Below are 22,321 nucleotides of genomic sequence, written 5' to 3'. Positions count from 1 at the left end.
CTTATTAGTATCCTAGATCTGTGATAGCTTATACTCTTGAATAGGGGCGATCAACTCTTGTCTCTTAAGGTTCTCTTTTCCTTAACAGTAATATAATGGGCCATAATTCAGTAGCAAAAATTCAATTTTCATCATGGCAATTCCCTTCTATAGGTAAGGATAAAATTTCTGTTTATGAAGTTGTTAAATTAGACCTGGGAAATGAAGAAATTATCAACCATCATTTCCAAACCACAAAAAAGGCCGCTGAGAAATCACAGATGACCAATAAATTATACACTACTCACGTAGTATTATTTTATATGGTTTATTAGATGGATTTTCTTGAGTTATTTTAAGGGTTGAATTTAACTACACTGAGAGTCCTTGAGAAATATGACAGTATGACATACAGCACATAACTAAATTAAATAGATAAGATTTAATTCTCAGGGTGCCACCCTATTTATTTGTAAGCAAAATTCTGCCTAAAGCTGATGAAAGCTGAGTATGCTGCAATCATGTTAAGAATATAATATCTGAAGATGTAAAGCTTATTATGAGTTTTTTGTCAGGATGCTTTCTTTTATTATAAGCATATTAAAGCTCTTGTAAGAAAAATATGTTGTAATTTTCCCTGAATGTTTGGAGTTGTTTTTTTTAAAGGGGGTTCACTGTCAGTGCTTCTTGACCTCTGTAATTTCTTCAATAAAATGCAATGGCTTTGAAGATGAAAGAAGTTATTTTTCACACAGATAATGGGACCTGTGGCAATCAGAAGACAGAGAAAGGTTCATCTACATATTCAGCATAAATCAGATGGCAGGAATCGGTTGAAGGATAAAGACTGTTTTTTATCAGACTGTTGTTGGCTTCAATCCCAACAACAAAATCCCTTTTTAGAAAAAGAGAAAGTATGTGCAGAATCTTTGCACTGAATTGCTGGGTGAACTACGAGCTATTCTTCAAAATATTTCCCAACCCTCAAGACAGGAGTCAGCTTTCTCTAAGAGGCTGAAAAAACATAAAGCAACATTATAACAGCAAAGTAATAATTTGCATTGACAAAGCTGCTCTTATGGTTGTCATGTTAATTTTGTTTACATTATGTGTAAACTTGCTCTGTGAATAGCAATTTTACAATGCTTTAGAGCTATTTCTTGGCAAACCCCATACACTAACAAAAAGAATTCACTACCATATAAAGTATCAGAATCATGCCCGCCCCTTTCTTCTTTCTGGAGCTTGTTCAGTTTGTTCCTCAATCATGACTCAAGACTGCAGTCCTACACACATTGCTAGGGAACTGTGATTGTAGAGAAACTCAAATTGAAATTCTACACTGTTACCTACTAACCTGACATGATAACCTTATGAATTCAGTGATTCCCCCATCAACTTTCTCTTAATTTCAATCCTCATCTCAGCAATACAAAGGGCAATATGGAGGAGATCATAGACATTTACCTTACAGGGGTGCTGTGAGAATTACATCTAAGCAATACAGGTCAGCCATTTGAAACCCCCCCCCAAATTTACAGTAAAAATATCAGACAGCACATCCCATTGAGGAAAGTAGGGCTTATTGTATTTTCAAGGAAACACATCTGATTTAAAATGTATATAAATATTGGGTAGGCAACAGTTTCAGTCATGGGCCACATAATTTAATTTAATTATGGGACTTGTATGCCACCCTATCTCCCGAAGGACTCAGGGCAGCTAACAACAATAAAACAATAAAAACAATGAATACAAATATTAAGAGATTAAATTTTACAAAGCCCCACTAAAAACCATTAAAAATTAAAACAAAATTAAAACCCCCGTCGTCAGTCCAGGTCGGCCAGTTGGAAAAGGTATGTCTTTAGGTCGCGACGAAAGGACCGGAGATCTGGGACTGTCCGAAGTTCTCGGGGGAGCTGATTCCACAGTGCAGGTGCCCTGACAGAGAAGGCCCTCCCCCTGGGGGTCGCCAGCCGACATTGTCTGACTGACGGCACCCTGAGGAGACCCTCCCTGTGTGAGCACACAGGGCGATGGGAAGTCGTTCCTGGCAGCAGACGGTCCTGTAAATATCCCGGGCCTAAGCCATGTAGGGCTTTATAGGTAAGAACCAGCACCTTCTCACCCGGAGGGCAACCGGCAACCAATGCAGCCCATGCAGGAGGGGTGTAATATGGGAGTATCGGGATGCTCCCACCACAACCCGCGCAGCCGTATTCTGCACCAGCTGAAGCCTCCGGGTGGTCTTCAAGGACAGCCCCATGTAGAGAGCGTTGCAATAATCTATACAGGAGGTAACGAGTGCATGAGTGACCATACGTAAGGCATCTCAGTCCAAATAGGAGTGCAACTGGCGCACCAGGCGAACCTGGGCAAATGCCCCCCTGGCCACGACTCCTATATGATCTTCTAAATTGAGTCGTGCATCCAGGAGGACACCTAAGTTGCGCGCCCCATCAACGGGAGGCAACACCTCTCCCCCCATAACTAAAGATGGTAAATCTTGGACAACACGAGATGCTGACACGAAGAGCCACTCGGTCTTGGCCGGGTTGAGTTGGAGCCTGTTCTTCCCCATCCAGATTCGTACCGCTTCCAGGCAACGGGACATCACGTCAAGGGCATCACTGGGTTGGTTCGGAGTAGAGATGAAAAGCTGGGTATCATCAGCATATTGATGATACCTCACTCCGAAACCGCGTATGATCTCACCCAGTGGCTTCATGTAGATGTTGAACAGGAGGGGAGAGAGGACTGACCCCTGAGGAAGGAATTGATGGATAGATCTTCTGCATTCTGTAAGACATGTTATTTGAGCATATGGAAATTTATATGTAAGGCCCACAGCGCTTCCTCTCACCCCTCAATAGCTATTTCTTTAAAGTACCTGCTTCCTTTAAAAATATTTGTAGGGTAGATCACATTTTTGAAAATGTGAAACAATAACTATATAACAGCTTGATAAGTATGGGCACACAGTTTAAGTAGTTATAGAAATATTAGTAATGTCAAAACCAGGAACGTATGTCAAAGATTAATTCTGTAATCACACTACAGTGAAGGTAAAGGGGAAATGAAGTGCCAGCTTTAATGAATACAAGTCTTCCTTGCCAGATCTGATCTTGCAAAATAATACCGTGGTTCGCAATGTATTCACGAAAGGAACAGATTTTATTAGTACTCCTCTACTCAGAAATAAAACCCTTTCAGTTCAAAAGGGTTTACTCTCAGATAATAAGCGGGGATGGAGCTGTAACCTAAATCCGACAAGGAGACGCTCGTATAAGAGTGAATTTGAGACTCCTATTTAAAACGGCAACAACAAAATACCAGTCAGTGATGCACCGACTGCACCACACAACGAATGGGAAGCCAGAGACAGAGGAGACAGGACGCGAATTGCATCACCGCAAAAGGAAGCAAAATCGTTCCGATCAAGCTGGAAACGGGGAAGAGCTTCATCCCACTCAAGACCGGCTAAGCAAGGGCGAGGGAGGGGAGGACAAACGTCACAGGCTGCGACGGGCAAGAGAGAGGAAGTGCTGGAGGAACCACGTGTCTGCACCGAGCAAGGCTGAGCTCTGGTCCTCATCTGATGCTTTTTGCCTGAATGCAAGTAGGGAGTCGGAACGGTAAGAGTGAAGTGAGATTAAAGCAAACGGCTGTTTAAGGAGTCGGGGGCGGAGAAACGACACCAGGAATTGCACTTTGGTTGCCTCTTTGCAAGAAAGGCCACTCCATTCGTCAGTCTGGAACCTCCTTTTGAGTAGAAATGCTTTAAACTTTACCAAGGAGGAACTTGACAATCTCCAAAGATCTCCAAGGGAAAGCAGGGGTCCTGCGATTTCATTAATTTTAAAGAAAAGGGAATGCCAGCAGGGATAAAATCATGAGTGCAAACGATGGTCTGACACAACACAAAAGTATTATCTTGTGCCTATTTTTCCCCTCCCCCCTCCAGAAGCATCTATTGAAAAGGTAAACAGGGACAAGTCGTTTGTAGGTCACAAGTGCAAACTAGGCTGAAAAATGGGAACAATCATGAAAGTGCAGATTTTTTTTTAAAGCAAGAGATGCATAAAATATGAAAATCCCATGTTTTCTTTCAGTCTGGGTTTTAAAAACTTTAGTTTTTGGAACCTCTATATATCAATTGTATATTAAAAGTGCACATGTAGAATGTTATACCTAGTCTGTTGAAAATCACAAAAGAAACGACATATAATCTAGCTGCTTCTAACACCTGGCTGTCCAACCTTTTGGCTTGCCTGGGCCATACTGAGTGAAGAGGAATTGTCTTGGGTTGCATATAAAATATATAATTAATGCACATAAATATCATTTGTTTTTATTTTTTAAAAATTATTGTCTTGTAGGCCCGCATTACTACCAGTCCAAGGCTGCATATTGCCTGTGGGCAGCGGACTGGACATGCCTGATCTAACACTTGCTCCTTAAAAAATTGTTTCTTTATTGGCATTCCAAAACAAATCGTGGTCCAATATATCAATTGGTTCAAACAAATACTTCTCAGACTTCAGTCTGGAAATTAAGAAAGCAATTTTCCCAGATGTCCTAGAGACATTGAAAGAAATCTTAGGATGGAGGAAAAAAAGTTTTGATAACTTTTTCAGGAATTATTACTGCACAATCTTTGTGGACTGCTATTTGGTTCATCAGATGCACAGAGTATAGTGCTGAAATAGGAATATTATATACAGCAGAAGACAAATGCCAGACAATTTTATGCATGGCTTAGTCACTGCTAATGCTATAAAGATGAGTCTAGCTATTTCATCTGCTATAAATGGTATGTTCTCTCTTGGAGAACAAAAAGGAGAAAAGGGCTCTTTAGCAAGGTTAATTGACTGATTGATTATGTGCTATCAAGTTGGTGTTGACTCTTAGGGACAACAGAAATAGATTTTCTTCATGACAATCTGTTCCTAACCTGTTCCTCCAAGACCTTCAACAGTGAACTCAATGCCAGTGTAACTGATTCCATCCACCTTGCTCTTAGATGTCTTCTTTTTTTTCTTCCCCTTTACTAGCATTAGCCTTTTCCATATTCTATCCTGCTTCTTGGAAGTCCAACTTTTGCTTCTATGGAGTGTCATAGGGAATACCATCACTTGCCATCACAGTTCTGATCTTTGTAGATATAGACACATCATGGCATTTGAATATATTTTCCAAGGCCTTCAAGCACTTCTCTAGCAAGTACTGGTCTGTAGTGTAGTTCTTGACTGCTTGTTCCTGTAGAAGATTGATCCTAAAAGGCAGGAGCTGGGTACCAATTCTGTATCTACAGTGTCAGTTCTAAGGCTGGTGGTTTTGCCTGTTGTCATTAGGTTGGCCTTTTAGATTTAATCTTAGTCCCATCAGCATAACATAGACTATTGATCCTTCTCCCTCCAATTTTAAAACCAAGCTAATCTTTTTCCAATCTAGCTTCCCTTTATATATATTCAGCAAACTATTGTACAATATGCTTAATTTCTAAGAGATTGGCCCCTTCTGCAGTGATAAAAGGGGCAGTTGGATTGGTTGATTGGTTTCTGTATTTTGCCTCATTCTAAGCTTCTAAGTATATCTCTTGATGAAATGGCCTATAATTCCAAGGGTGAGAAATGAACCTTTATTGTCAAAGTACAACTATGTGTACATTGAGATTAGCTGGGCCTCCCTTCGTGCTCCCACCCCCCAACACACAGTGACAACAAACCCTCCATCTTACTACACCATGTGAACCAACTACACACACACTGGCCTCCCAAGCACAGAAGAAATTTGATAGACATTGCTGTCTTGCATTTAAAATATAGGCAGTCCTCGACTTAAAACAATTCATTTACTGACCATTCAAAATTATAACGGCTATTGTATTTTCAGTGACACTGTTCTTTAAGGTACTGCTAGGTACATTATATCCTAGTGCTGCATTTTCTCTTTCTATTTAAAAACAAAAAAATGACTTTGTTCCTGTTGTTTAGTAGCTGGCAAATGACTTTTTTTTCCTCCCACTTGTTTCAATACCAAGAAAAGCTTAATTTGCTTTATACCTGTGGTCAAGAACTTTTTAGTAGTATAACCACAAAGCCTTTTAAAAATTGGCAATCCTTTAATACTCTAGCACAGGCATGTCAAACTGCTGGCCTGTGGGCTAGATGCATCACGCCGAAATTGCACCCACCCCATTCCCCATTGCAATGGGGAAAAAGTCACAATACATCACGCAATGTCACGTGACACCATGTGAAGTCACGAGTTTGACGTGCCTACTCTAGCAGAACCACCTCATTCAAAGAATGCTAGCAGAACCTCCTCATTCAAAGAATGCTTTCATGTTACCTACCAATTAGTCCTGTCCTGTTGTTTACTTTTCTCTCTTTTTAAAAAATTTCCATTAGCATGTAAAATCAGAACATAGGTTAATAAAATCAAAAATGCAATTTGTAGTCCTGCATTAGCTTTCCCACTCTAAATTGCATTTTGACAGTAATTCTTTATTACGCTTGTGTTGGAAATACAACTCTACTTATGAGAGTACTCCTGTTCTTATCTACAAAGATCAAATGTATGGCGTGTGTATTTTATGATTACTAGATTAAGCATAGGAGCCTTGTGAAATTATGACTTAATTTTTGTGGTCAGCAGTTAGGTGCTGAGAAAGATCGAATGGTGATGCTGGCACAAGAGCTCAAACCTTTTAACAAGTAATTTCAATGCTCCAAACCCTTTGGAATAGACACGGTGATTTGCAGGGTACAACATGCAGTCAGGCATAACCCTCTTGCATTATTAATCCTCCTTCTCCTCCTCCTATTAAAATTGTATAACAGTGTCATGTGGCCTGAGATATGTAACATGCAAATAAAAATGACTAAATAAACACAAACATTTTTTTATATGTTCCATACCGAGCTTTTTAAAAAGCTTGTTAAAATTCAGAATGCTCTTTTCTCCAATTTTCATATGTATCTGAAGAAGCAGCTTCTTCTTAAGTCTACCTAATCAGAGTAGGCAACTTGACACACTGTCACCACCCACCGCCCCCGTGTATGTGACTTCTTAACCATTTTTTTTGCAGCATTTGCAGCCACTTCCATTTGTAGTTATTGAAAACGGGATGTATTCTAACCAATTAGAGGTGGGAAATAGACTTAGTATGCTTCAGTGAATAATAAAAAAAAAGTCCCCCAGCAAAGTACTTTCAAATCCTGCACAAAATGTTTGGTATGTCCCATTTGCTCTAAGTACAGTTCTTGTCCCTCCTTCTCCCAAATATTAAATCATCTTCCTGTATGAATGTATGCTGGATGACAAGAATCTTGTTCAGAATTGCCAGACCTTGCAGGATAGTTGAAAGCTTTCTGTTCAAGTCTGTTCCTAGGAATTTGCTACTTTAGGAACCAGTTTGCTAGGTGTTAAACTGGACAATATGTTCTATTGCAAGATAATTATCTAAAATTGCTATTCATGGGAACCTGACTCACATGCAAAGAAGAATTGGGATTTACATATGCATTCCACAGCATTTGGACTCCCCAAAAATTATATAAGTATCAATTTTAGATAGCCTGCTAAAGACTGCTACATCCTGTCCCTAGTCTATACAGTGGAAAAGACTGAATTTTAGACTTCTTGATGCTATCAAACTGAATTTGAACTACTACGGCTGTTAGATTACTAATTTCTTTTGTGAGTTGCTTGTGTTTAAAAGGCTATTTAGGATTGTAGGATGATCAGTCCTCTCTAGTGAACTTTAGTCTACTGGAAGGGAGCTGAGTGGCTAACCCCCCACCCCCCATCCTTTTAAGAGGAGAAAAAATATTGTTTATATTTCTTCTGTCATATTATGTCTTCTAATTTTTATTTTATTGTTGTGTCTTGTCCAATGGTGTTCTCTAGATGCTCTGGACTATAATTCCCATTCCTGGCTTTTATTCATTCTTTGGGGTGCTCATAGGGCTTATACACCAAAATATCTGGAGGAAAGCAGTCTAGTGGATTCTCCAAGAATTAGAGCTACAAGTGGATAAGGTGGGTGGGTAGCAGGTGACAGCAAAAAAGAGCAACAAGAATTGAAGTTGAATAAAAGCAGGGATTTCATGCTTCATTTCTATCCCGACTTTCTTCTACTGTAGTAATGAATGTACACGTTCATGGTTTCCAGAGTGATCTCCTTGACCGGCATTGAGCAAACACAGCTTGCTTAGCTCCAGTAATGAAGCTGCATCAGGTTGCCTTTAGATCATTACTTGGAATTATGGAATGATGCTTTATTGGAGTTGGAGACGGGGAACTTAAATGAGAACAAATAGTTGTGAAGAAGAAACAAGAATGATAGGCTAACATAAGGAGAAGCAAGGAGAGATTCTGAAATGTGTTTCCTTTTTTCCTTAGCTGCAAATAACCTACCAGTGACAACATCGTGATGAGTTTTATTGAATATGGAGATACGATAAAAGAAGGGGACACGGCAATTGTCTTCTTGGGACATGAATCCATGTTTCCAGTGAAGGTGCAACATGGTGGTAAAACTCAGACTAAGTATGGTGTTATTAGACACTCAACTGACCTCATTGGAAAGAAGTATGGTTCCAAAGTAACCTGCAGCAAAGGAGGCTGGGTGTACATCCTTTATCCGACCCCAGAGTTATGGACTCTGAACTTACGGCACAGAACTCAAATCCTGTATTCAACGGATATCTCTTTAATCACCATGATGCTTGAGCTGAAACCAGGAAGTATAGTATGTGAATCAGGTAAAGCAGTGTTGTTGCTTTTTTTTGTTCTTTTCTATCAGAGGTTTCTGGTACAAATGACAATTGTTTATTTTTATTTATTCAATTTGTATGCTGTCCAATTCCAAATAACTCTGGGGAAGCTCCCCCCCCAAAAAAAATAAAGAGCCACATTAAAAAAAAACAACAAAGTAGATGGGAACAAAATACAAAAATAAGTACAAGAAGGGAACTCAGACAGTTCTCCCAAAGGTGCTTTTCAAAAGGCAACTGGATTTTCCTGTTTTGTTTCAGTGAAGACATTTCACTTCACATCCAAGAAGCTTCTTCAAGAAATCAAGAAAAAAAAACCAAGGAAGTCCAGTTGGCTTTTGAAAAGCACCCTTGGGACAACCATGAGCTGGATGATTGAGAATTTCCATAGATAAGCAACTCAGAACAGACAAAAACAAAAAAATCATCACAGACAGAGGAGTCCGATGCAATCTACCTCAAAGCCTACAAGAATAGCCAGGTTTTCAAACTTTTTGGAATGACCTTATGCGGGACCTCATTCCAGAGGGCAGGCTCTACTACAGGGAAATTGTGCTTCCTGAGTCCCAAAAGATGATACTGGGTAGACACGGGGACCCAGAGTATACCCACTCTGCCAGATTGTCCTGGATAGGAAGACACCACAAGAGATAGGCAGTCCCTCAGATAGCCAGGCCCAATCATATACAGAAACACATTGGCAATCAGTACAAGTTAGAAAACAGGGGTGCAATATGGGCAAGCAGAGGCAAGCCCATCACTATTTGCTAATGCAGAGAATGAGTGGTAGTTATGGCCCAAAGGGTCTTTCATAGGTCCATTTGATGCACCCTTTTCTATGTCAGACCTTCTGTCACAACTATGTCACTTCACTGCTCAGCTACTGCAATGTACTCTATATGGAGCTATTCTTAAAAGACCACTCAGAAGCTCTAACTGGTCCAGAATAACAAACTCCACATTCTGGATAGACAGGACCATTAGTTTCAAAGAGAGGCAAAAGAGGCCATTGATGTTAACATTGAGCAGCCCTCACTGAACAGAGAGAGAGGGATAAAACACCATCTATCTTCTGTCTACAATGCAGTTCTTTCAGCAATTCCAAGATTACACCCCATTTGCACTCTGATACAAGTGATCTTAAGGGCACAGATAAACCCACAAATGGCCTCAAGAGCTCTCAGGGAAAATGTTAACGACTGGATGACTGCAAAGAAACATCCTTCCAACGCACCCCCCCAATCCTATCAGAACTAATCCTTCCATTGCCCCCATCCTGCCAGAACTGATGAAGCTTCTTGGATGAGAAGGGAAATGTTTTCTTCTTCCTCAAGGAAAAAACAATCCAGTTGTCTTTTGAAAAAGCACCTTTGAGATTGTGACAGTTTGATTCTGTTCTTTTTTGTGTAGATGATTCCACTATTGGGTTATCCAGAGCTTGATTCTCTCTGTTTTGAATTTTCCTGAAATTTTTAGAAGACATCACCAACCAGTGTGGGTTGCAGTAGCACTAAGTTCATGATATCCAGTTGTATTTCTGCACCCAGGGGAGGTGCAGGAGATGTGGTAGAAGTCTTGACCTGGTCCTTGAAAGATATTGGAGTCTAGGTCGAGAAAACAAGGTTGTGTTTAATCCCTGAAATAGAGAATAGCTGGCTATTTCGAAGCTGACTGACCCCGGGATAATTCCAAACTGAGCTGTGCACCTCCTGAAAAAACAAGTTCAGAATCTGGGTTCTTCCTAGAATAAAGAATAAATGGGAATCGTGACCTTGAGAGGTTTGGCTCAGCATTGGCTGCTGCAGCAGCTATAAACTTTCCCAGAATTTTTGGGGTACATAATATGATCCTGTATACCATTGTCACCTCATGCCTGGCCTATAATAAGTACCTCTAATTAGGCTGTCTTGCAGACCATTGAAAAGCTTCAACTGGTACAAAATGCAGCAACTTGCTTGGAAATTGATGAGCACTGTTATACTCACATACCACTTCTCTGGAGGAGACACAATGATTATCAGTTTGCTTCTGGGTGCTATTCAAGATGCTGGATATAATTACAACAACCTAAATAGCTTGGGATCTGGGTAACTTGCAAGACACCCAGTAATTCCAGCCGAGAGGCACACTTAAGAATCTCCACCTTGCTAGATATAATAGGAGGGACCCAGAAACGAACATTCTTTGGTAGGGCTGTTTGGATCAGCTTGCTACATAAAATGAAGTTGGCCACAAACCTTTAAAGTTTTTTAAGAAGTAAAAAATAGTTAAAACATTGCTTCATTGCTGATCTTTTGGGGACTGAAGGATTTAATGTTTAAAGGAGGAAGGAGGTTTCCCACAGGTTTTCAGATGAGGAGAATGCTATGTGGAATACAGGATTATTCAACATTTATGCGTGTTGCTAGTCATTATATATTTTTACTTACTGATGTTCCGTTACCTTATGTAAAGAGTTTAGATTTGTAAGACCAAAGGGGTTTAGAAGTCTCAGCAATAAATAAATAAAACACTTTATATAACAGTTCATATTTGAGGAAGTACTGTATATGATGAATGCATTTTTAAAGCTTTCAGTCATTTTAAAAAATGGGAAAAAATGGAATCATGCATATAGGCCTGCAATGCTAAGATAGTCCTGGCCTGCATAAGTCAAGCCAAATTCCCAAGAAATCCCCTTTCTATGATTCTGCTATGTGCTGTAATTCTAGGGCCTATCCTAGCCAAGTCTTTACTGGAACTTTAGTAAAAGGACACACATGAATTTTGGGTGAAAGTAATGCAATTGCATAATCTTGGCAGGAATCTGATATGATAGCATCTTTCTTGGACTGCACTAGTGCCATCTGTGGTTGTGCTTCCTTATTTGGCAGGAAGTTTCTCTTTCTCTCCCCATCTCTGTGGGAAACTTTATGACTGGTAAACAGTTTCTGTATTGAATACCCTTCGATGTGCTAACTTTGAAACTAGGAAACCCTATGAAACTTTGCCATGCTCATTTCATTAGTTACTCTGCCTGAGGTTAGGTTGAGAAATTCAAGATGGCAGATTTAATCTCGTGTCTTGTAAGTAGCTACTTTATTAAAACTTGAATAAATAAAGATTCTGTTTAGAGAAGCAAACAGGAAGCATCTGTGGGTGGAAAGGGGAATTGTTTCTTTTTCCATGTGTCACAAAAACTTACTACAAGTATTAGGACTGTACTGGCCCTTCCTAAGTAAAGCACTTCTCCATATCTGCAGCAAAATGTAGCCTCAGCTTCTTCCCCTTTCACAAGTCTTAAGTATGCACGTCAGAGGATACTTCTGTCAAGATAATTGTCCTGGTGGAAGGATTTGTAAGCATGCATATGAAACCTTATAAAATCTCAGCCTCCTTGAAATAGATGCACTCAGTCTTGAAATGACTGGTTCACGCTGGGAATCTAGGAAGGTGCTTTACTTATTCAAAGAATCTGCCACTTATCTGCCAATAAGTTTCTCCCTTTATATGCTTATATGCATAGGCTAGTGCTTTTTTTATATAGCCTCAATACATTTCGCGCATTTATTTGCAAGCATGGTTTAGGATTTGTTAGCTAAAAAAGGTTTTGATTATTTGACCAATTAAATCATTACTAAGTTACAGACTAAAAGTATTTGGAATTTCCTTAAATTCTCTGGATTCTAATTGGTGTGTCCTTGCCTGTTTTAAATTGAGGTCTTGTTTAACTGAAGTGTTTGCTAAGACTAAGAGCAGCATCAGGGGAGAAAAGTGTTTGGAGCAAGAGTGTAAACTAAATTTACTGTACATTTAACTCACAATAACAATAGTTAAAATAATTGAATGAGATTTGAAAGAGGTCATTTAGACAATCAGGTCCAACATTTTGCTCAGGGAGAAGGCTGTCTATTCTCTGTTTGAACAGATCTACCAAAGGGGAGCCTGCCACCTCTCTGAGTAATTAGTTTTGTTGTTGAACTACTCTTAACTGGGATGTTTTTTGTAACATATAATTGGAATCAGCCTTCTTGGAATTTAAGCCCACTATTTTGCATCCCACAGTTGAAATAAAAGAGTTTTCAAGTATTTGAAGAGTGTTTTAGTAGCCCTTTCTGGAAAATAATGATATTCACCTAATGCAGAGATGTCAAACTCAATTTCATTGAGGGCCGCATCAGCATTGCGGTTGCCCTCAGGGGGCCAGGTGGGTGTGGCCTACTGGGTGGGCGTGGCTAAAGTGCGTATGGCATACTGGGTGGGTGTGGCCAGCTCTACATCGTTCGCATCAAGGGTGCCTATGGGGGCCTGGGCAGGAGTGGGACAGATCTGAGGGTCTCTGGCAGAAGGAGGGTCTCTGGGCCAGGGCCAAGGCAGTGGGGGCCGTTCCCTCACTGTTTCCAGGATGGCTTCGCGGGCCACATGAAACCACTTCGCGGGCCGAATCTGGCCCCCGGGCCTTGTGTTTGACATGTCTGACCTAATCCATTCTTAACAGGATGTAATTTTTAGTTATCCAATCATTTTCATGATGCTTATCTAAACCTGTTCCAATTTCTCTGAATTCTTCTTAAAGTGCAGTGTCTAGAATTGGACATAACACTCCATGTAGCATCTGAATGGAAGTATTCATTCCAATTACGTGTTTAATATTTTCCCCTTTCTATCTCATTTTTAAAAATGATAAAAAGATTTAGAATCTTTAGCAGTCTTTGGGAACTGAATCAAAACCTTTATTTAACTATATGAGACCCCAGGACTTCATGCTGGATTTTTCTACACTGGACAGTAATTGACAGGAGCTACTTGTAAAGAAGACTGGCTTCAAAAATTGAAGATTAAATATCCAGGGATCACATTGACAAATATCAATTGTATGTCGTTTCAGAATAACTATACTAAGCTATGGAATTATATTAAGCAGTGGGACAAATTTCAACTATCATTGTTGGATAGATTTTAGTAAGTAAGATGGAGGTTTTATCGAGGTTGCTATTCTTATTTCAGATAATACCGATATTGAGAATTTAAGTACCATTTAAACAATGGCAGATAGATATTTCCAAGTATGTATGGTAAAAAAAAAGAATTAATCATAAATTGTTGCAAGATGCTAAAGAAAGAGACTACAATTACCTGACTTAAAATTGTATTTTGCTTCTTGTTATCTGGTATGGATGAAAGATTGGATGACTTTGATGGACATGTAACAAAGCTAAGAAATAGAGTATCAGATGTATATCTTCAATCCAGAAAATTCTTAAGATAAATATACAAATGAAACCAGAGGTTTTCCTTCTAGACTTGATAGATAAATAAATTGAAAGGAAATATGGGACTTTGTTTCTTTACCTGACAACAGCAGTGAGACTCTTGAATGCACATACATGGAAACAAATTCCTACAGTGGAAGAATAGATTGTGAAGCTAGTGGAATTGGCTAAGATGGCAAAACTCATAATTCTGATTAAAGAAAAATCTTCGTCTAACTTGGTTTCTACTTGAAAACCACTATTGAAAACTTGAAAACTATTCTTGCTAGAAACTGAAGAAATGAAAATGTAATTTTGGGTTTTGACTATTAGAACTGTTGATAATTACAGAAATACTGTGTATTATTGCTAGTTTTAAAGTAAGAGACTAAAAGTATTTTAAATCTGTAGAAAAAATTGGAAGTTATTTTTCTTTCTCCCCCCCTTCCCTTTTCTCTTTTCTCTTTTACCCTTGATTTTGTTTTTCCCTTAACCTCTCTTTTCCCTAATCCCTTTTTTGCCTTTTTGTACTTTATCCTTTGCTGAGACTTAATTTTTTTTGCATCCCACAGTTGCTGAGACTTAATTTTTTTTAAAAAGAGATGCTTGTTGTAGTTCCATTTGGAATAAATGTAAGTATTTGTAAGTATGCTTTGCTATGTTTCTGCCAAGAACTTGGGACATTGATTCTGACTTGAAACTACTGAGCTTAATTGACAGCTTGATGGGCAGGATTTATAATCATATGTCATTAAGCCTTGCAGATTTTATGTTTGTTTTTGAACAGATTATGAGCAGATGAGAAAATGTGGTGCTCCAGCTGGTTGGATGTTGTATGCTTTTCTGATTTAAAACACTCAACCGTATGCCCTGTCAAATGGAGGCAGACAGTTTGCTTGATAAAATACATCCATGTCTGGGATATGAGGAGTAACAAGTTCATTTACACTATTTCAATAGGATGTAATACTACAGTTTTGTGTGATTGGTAAATGATAATCTACAGATGAAAGTTGTGCCATTGGGTATTCTATTTTGTTATTGGTGAATTTTTAATCTTAAAAAATGTCATATCTTGAGTTGGAGTCTCAAGTCATGGGCTAATTCCCAAGATACTTTAATAACAATGCTGCTCTTTGATCCGTTAATGGGAAATACTCTTGAGAGCCTGTGCTAGCGTGCATTTTGAGGCTTTATGTAAAAGATTGTGCAACATCTTGCACAAATGGAAACACTCCTAACTCTATTCTTGTGCAAGAATCTTGTAGTAAGGAAAGATAGTTTACATGTGGGTGAACATTTCTGGATTGAACATGTAGGATTTTAACCTTGACCCTATTTAACACAAAGAGAATAATTCTAATCTCACGCATACATTCTAAGGAGAAAATCCCACAATGTTTACTGGTTTTTATTCCACTATTGCTATAGTTGCTGACAGTCAGCCAGATATTTAGACTGGATTTGGTGTTTTTGTCTTCTTAAGGGCCTGGAATAGCAGATCTTGTTAATAATATTAAAGGCATAGTTGGAAGGTGGAAGCTGTTCCAAGTGAAGCTGCCTTTTGCAATTGACTGAGGATGGTTTTGTGAATGCTGATGATGTTCAAGTGGTGCTCCGGATGATTTCGAATTATACCTTCTCACTATTGATACTACCTTTGCATTCTTTTGCCATATGATGTGGAAATGTATACAAATGGGGATCATATGATGGCTAAGTATAAACTTTAATTGAAAAGGGAAACAGAGGATGAGTTAAAAGTTGCATGATAAAATGGACAAAAAATTGGTTACAATAGACCAATGGGAGAATATGTGGAAGAAAGGGTTGAAATTTACATTGAATTATAACCTTAAAGAGAATTTTTATAAAATAATATATCACTGATATAGGATACTGGATAAAGTCAAAAATGCATTAGGAAATTTCAAATATTTGTTGTAAATGTAACCAAACAGAAGATATATTTTTTCCATCTCTGGTTTGTCTCTACTGCCTGAGCTACTTCTGGCAAGGCTTCAATTTCTTTGCACTGGGAAGGCCTTTGCAATTCTTCCCATTCTAGTTCTGTGAATGTTTTTTTTTCATATTATAAATTGATGTTGATCTGCTAGTCTGTGTTCTGGATCCAGAATTTCTGATTCTGGATATTGTTCTTTCCAGAACTGGTGCATTTTTCCCAGATATCTCTTCTCATTGAAATTGATTTGTAATAGCAAATCATTGTATTATTGTTGTTGTTATTGTTATTATTATTATTTACACAATAATGTGAAATCACAGCTGTCAGTTCTTTAGCTGGTGTTGGCCTTCTTTCCAAGAACCTAGGATCTTAATGTATCAGCATAATATATGTGCAGTCCTAGCAGCGTGGCCTTTTTAATTGAAAAATGGAAATTTTGTCAATATGTATATTTTCTAAGTGCCCACATCTTGGGAGCTGCCCTGAGATAGCTAAAAGATGGGCAGCTGTATAAATAATTTAAATACATAAAACAAATCTCAATGCTGTCCAAGTTTTTTTGGAATGGTACCCAGTGTGCAGTTAACCCTTGGGATCACCATGACCGGTTTATGCCATAATCTTTCAACTTTGATTTTCAGATCTTGTTATGTTGTGATATATAATTCTAAGTGCTATTGCTATTTCTTCCTTGACACTCCGTTTGATCGGAAGTAAACCTCTGCCTCCATTTTTGCAGAAGTATAATGTATCAATATCATTACAGGGATAATACACCATGAATAGTAGTCAATTTTCTTGTTTTTCAGTCCAAATTGTCCAGTTGAGCTTGTGTCTGGTTAATAATTCCAACAGTGTATTGTTTCACAGATATGACCCAGGTATGGATAGTTTTGATGGTTATTTTACGATTCAATTTTGTCTTGAGCACTTTTTTGTACTCTTTGGATGTATTCTTTATTTATCACATTTTTAACTTGCAACTATAAAATGCTCAGATATTTATAGGCTTCATCCTAAGGGCTCCCGATGGTTTTGGCCATTCGGCATTTTAATTCTATTACTGTTTGTGATTTACCCTACTTTATTGCTACTGCAGCACATTTCCCTAGGCCAAATTCCATTGCTATATCTGTGCTAAAATTCCTATAGTGTATGTCCGTGACTGGATTTTGATTTCTGATTTTCCATACAGCTTCAGTTCATACATATGAAGCAAAAGTGAGATTGATTGCTGTTTGATAGCCATGATTTGTTTTCTTCAAAATCACTGAAAATGGGATCATAGCAATGACAAATAGTAAAAATGATAATCAGTCACCTGGAAGATGCCTCTTTTAATATTGACAAGCTCTTTTTTTTTCATTTCCAACCCCCATTTCTGTCTGCCACATATCTTCATTATTTTTTCTATAAACATTCTAATGTTTTTATTGACACCAGTTGTTTCCAAACATTTAATGAACCAACTATGTGGTAATGAATTAAGCACTTTTTAAATGGTCTTTGAAGGAGATGGGCCATCTAGAAACACAAAATAAGAATAAAATGAATAAATAACCCTGATCTTATGTACATTGGTTTTTTGCCTTTTGAAATTCTCCAAAATATTTTATAATCAGAAGTTGAAAAGAAAGAGGAGAAGGAAAGATATGAACATGTAAAGAAGATTTGAAAAGAAATGATCAATTATCTGATGATGGAACAATAGAAATAAATGGAAAATATAAAAAATGGTAAAATCTAATTAAAAGAATGGTTGAAAAAGGTAAAATCTAATCAAAAGAATCTATGCAAGGCCACAAGTTGTAGGATTTCAGTAATTGCAATTAAACTGGCAACTGATAAAAAATGCAGTAGAACAAAAATAAACTTTATATTTCATATTTATTTTGTATATCTCAAGCCAGTATATTCCTTCTCCTCCTCCTCCTCCTCCTCTCACAACAACAGTCCTGTGAAAGAGGGACTGGTCTGAAGTCACCCATTGCCTTAAACTAGTGTTTAAGGTGCACATAGCAGTAGGAAAAACAAGAGAGCAGAAAGGAGGAAAAGCAGTCCACTGAAAATCGTAACTGGAAAGTGGGGAAAAGATATAAAAAGTGAACAACCAAAAGCCATTTTAAAAATGTAAGGAAGGCAGATGGAAACCAGTTGACTAATTCAAGATTGTTCAACAGAAAGAAAAGGAACATAGATGCAAAACAGATTATGTTTATATAGGAAGACAAAAGGTGGGGGGGGGGGGAGCCAGAAGCAGTTGGTTGCAAAACTTCAGATAGACCAGGGGTGTCAAACTCAATTTCATTGAGGGCCGCATCAGCATTGCGGTTGCCCTCAAGGGGCCGTGTGGGTATGGCCAGGGTGGGCGTGGCCTACTGGGTGGGCGTGGCTAGAGTGCATATGGCCTACTGGGTGGGCATGGTATCGTTTACATCAAGGGTGCCTATGGGGGCCTGGGCAGGAGTGGGACAGATCTGAGGGTCTCTGGCAGAAGGAGGGTCTCTGGGCCAGAGCCAAGGCAGTGGGGGCCGTTCCCTCACTGTTTCCAGGATGGCTTCGAGGGCCACATGAAACCACTTTGCGGGCCGGATCTGGCCCCCGGGCCTTGTGTTTGACATGTCTGAGATAGACAATTTCTGAGTAGGTGGAATTGCTCTTCCCTGTATGGGATGACGAATCATCCCTTCACAGTTCCTGGAAAATGCAGCCAAGCCTCTGTCTTTTGGACACAGGTTTCAAGAGGCACAAAGCATTTCATATAGAGCAGGTGGAATTCCTCCCACCATTCTGGAAGATAAATCATGAACCTAAGATACAGCAATTTAATTTCCACGAGCCACCACATTATGAGATTATGAAATATTTAATCTGCTGTGCTGTAGCAGAGCTGCTTATGGATATGGATGGGTCTAAAATGTGTGGTCTGCTGATGGCATTTGTGTGCAGTGCGGATTCCTGAAATAGGAAGGAGGCAGCTAAGGACAATCCTTAAGGGCAACAGTGTGAAGTAACCTAGAATTTTGTTCCCATTTGTACCCCGGGCACATCCATGATTAGTGTGTTCTGGTTAAGCTAGAGTAAATGGACAGCTGTACTTTTTAAAGAGGTTGTAATCAGGGCAACTTAGCAAAGGGCTGGATTTCCTTGCCATTTTAGGAAATGCATCTGGCACAGTGACACTGAGACTAAGAGAATCAGCGTTAGGATTTGCACTTTGCTTGCATTGAACCATGGGCATCTACTTTGGATGGTGTACCTTCTGTTTTGGAGGTTGACAGTTACCCTGGCCTCTCTGAATAGTAAGGAATCAGGTGTATTAAGTAAAATTCTGGAACTACAAAATCCAATAAAGGGTCTTTTTTCAGTTTGGCACAGTTCTTGTATTCTTTTTTGTTGAACGGGAATTATTCCTAGGTTTTTCCCCCAAAAAATTATTGATTAATGCATGGCTTAGCAATTAGAAAAAAAAACCTTCTCAGCTCTACTATGCAGAGATATATAGTAGCAAGGTACTTAAGGATTAAAAGTAGCTAGTTATATTTTGATATATTTCTTGCTCCAATCTGTGAGGAAAACATTTTGATCTCCCCTTTGCTCTCCACCAAAACAAATAGGAAGCTGTCATACTCCAAATCATAGTTTAGGTTCAGCTAGCCCGGTTACTAGTGATCTTAAAAAAACCTGCACGATTCAGGAAGTACTTTTCATATTGCTGGATTTTGCTGGCGTTGTTTCAAAGGAAGTGCCAGGGACCGCAACTAGAGGCTTCTGCATGTAAAGCACGTACTCTGTGAGCAAAGCTGATGCCTGCAAAGCAGCCTTGCAGCATAGAGGCCTAACCTGCAGCGCAGGAGGTACATGAAGCCTGTCAAGCCTGTCTCCTCCCAAGTGTATTATCAAAGCCCATAAACTCTGTGCTTAGGAAGGTCATAAGTATACAGTATTTGTAAGACAGAACATTTGTTTTCTTTTGAGTTTTGTTTTGATAAATAATTTTATTACAATCATAGACTTACACAAAAAGAAAATGAAGCATTTTCTTTGAGCACATTCCTCTTAATTTATTTTTAATCAAGAAATTTAAAATCTGAGACATGAGGGGATGGGGATCGCTGTAATCGCATATAGAGTGTAGTATTAATTAATATAATTAAACATATTAAAAGTAAATTTGTGTTTGATTTAATTTTCACTATCCAGAATTTCAGAACCATTTTATATGGGCCTTTTTTAAAATTTTTGACAGATTCAAAAGCTGGTGCAGCCTTCAGCCCAATGAAAATTGCACATTCCTGTTCTACAGTGAGCTACAGCCTTGAATAGTTTGCATGATTTCTCCTGTCCCAATAGCTGATGGTGACAAATAGTGGGATCCACCTAAGTCACCATTGGCTGAGAAACAATACTACTCTGCTCAACCCAGCATCCCTCTTCAGGGATTCTTGACCAACCACTAACTTGTTGGGAGCAACTAATACTTTTCCAAGATGATTTGTCTATTTGTTTTTATCTCTTTGTTTTTGCTCTTGATTTGCTTTCTTCCAGATGTGTGGGACTTAGACAAGGAGATAGAAGATAACACAAAGCTGGGGGAGAGGGAGGGTTTCAAGTTCAAAGTTCAAAATAATTTTGATAAAGTTGAATGTTAGGCCCCATCAAAAGTGCTGTTCAGTAGTAAGAAATATAAGGATTTACATTTAGGCAGAATAAACCAGATATAAAAGTTTAAGGTAAGTGATTCCTGGCTTGGCAGTACCTCTTGTTTGAATGACCTAGAAGTATGGGAGATCACAGATTAAGCACACAGATCACAGATTAAGTGTAATGTGACTGCCAAAAGAGATACTGCAATCTTGCATTACATCAGGAGAGGTATAATGTTGAGATCAGAGGAAATGATAGTTCTGCTAAGCACAGTTGCAGGTGCTAAGTACAGTTGTGGTTGTGAAATAGACCTATCTGTATATGAAATATATAAATATGCCATTGTCAGTGAAGATTCTTAGTCATCCAGGCAGACCTGTCTGGAATTTGAATGATGGCAACTGGACTTCTTGTTGGTTTGAAACTTTCACTGCTTGTGCAAGTAGCTTCTTCAAACTGAGCAAGTTGGCTAGAGCAAGTTGGTTGTCTTCCAGGGAGGTTTTGTTTCTCACCTAATCTATTGATTTAATTGGCTGAGGGAGGAGTGAAGGAATGCATTTATGCCATGTAGGAAAATCCTTCCCTCAGCAGAGGTGAAGGCCTCAGAAACAGCCTCTCTCCCATTTTTCATGCTGCTCCTTCATCAGTCACTAGGACTGATTAAAGTCATCCCAATGACTCTGTCTACTCATATATGTTGCCATGACTCAATTGAGACCACTTCATAGGTACACCAGGGAGGCCATACTTAACAATCCACCTGGGATAAAGGATTTAAGAGTTGAAACATTTACATCCGAATGACTCTATCTACTCATATATGTTGCCATGACTCAACTTCCAGTAAACATGCCCTTATTTTGGAAATGCATAATTGCCACTCTTTCACCTACAGCTCTGATTTGAATAAAGAAGTCTGAATCAACTGAATACTGCAAAGACCAGGATGGAAGATAGATTGGTCAAAGAGTGTTTACCTTTTCAAAGCTTATATGGCATTTGTGCATAAATAAATTGGAGTCTGAATCTATTTTAACTGTGGAGAAAGAGGACAACCTAAATTTATTGGTGATGCACAACAACAGCCCATCTGGCACTGTGTAGCATTTCTACTAAGTTTCATCATGTCAGCTGTTGTTCAGAGAATAGTGATTTATAAAATTTGGCACACAGACTTCAGGTATTTTGTTCTAATAATAACTGGCACACTAGCAAAAATAATTCCAGAGCCTGGAGACTGAGCTATTTGAAGATGTCTCCCCAGAATGAATTCTATACATTATAGCAGCACACTGTTTTTCAGACTTGGCAACTTGAAGATATATGGACTTCAGCTCCCAGAATTCTCCAGCCAGCATGTTGGAAGAACTTAGTTTGACTTGCTTTTATTTACAGGGTTTTTAATCAGGGGACTCTTTGACTTTACTGTCATGGCACCACCTTGACTTTTTTAGAACATAGAATATTAGAATTGAAAGGGATCTTGGAGGTCTTCTAGTCCAACCCGCTGCTCGAGCAGGAGACCCTATACCATTTCAGACAAATGATTGTCCAGGTTCTTTTTGAAAGCCTCCAGTGATGCAGTGCTCACATTAGGAAATTTCTCCTTAGTTCTAGGTTGCTTCTGTTCTTGGTTAGTTTCTATCCGTTGCTTCTTTTTTTGCTTTCTGACCCCAAAGATGCTTTTTTCTTTTTTTTTTTGAGGCAACTGG

At 38.8% G+C, this 22,321-nt stretch overlaps 1 protein-coding gene across 1 annotated transcript in view; it reads left to right on the top strand.

Annotated features, from left to right (window-relative positions):
• The first annotated feature begins 8,372 nt into the window (after positions 1–8,372).
• Positions 8,373–22,321, top strand: part of TRMT61A (tRNA methyltransferase 61A) — a 40,305-nt gene continuing 26,356 nt past the window's right edge. Inside the window, exon 1 of the mRNA XM_083360284.1 lies at positions 8,373–8,753. Coding sequence (XP_083216410.1) covers positions 8,423–8,753 — 331 coding nt within the window. The 5' untranslated portion in view covers positions 8,373–8,422. The remainder of the gene's footprint in view (positions 8,754–22,321) is intronic.

The sequence above is a fragment of the Vipera ursinii genome, assembly GCF_947247035.1.
Source record: "Vipera ursinii genome assembly, chromosome: 1".
Lineage (NCBI taxonomy): Eukaryota > Metazoa > Chordata > Lepidosauria > Squamata > Viperidae > Vipera > Vipera ursinii.
The sequence above is the reverse complement of the archived record's forward strand: the minus strand, read 5'-3'. Positions and strand labels throughout refer to the sequence as shown.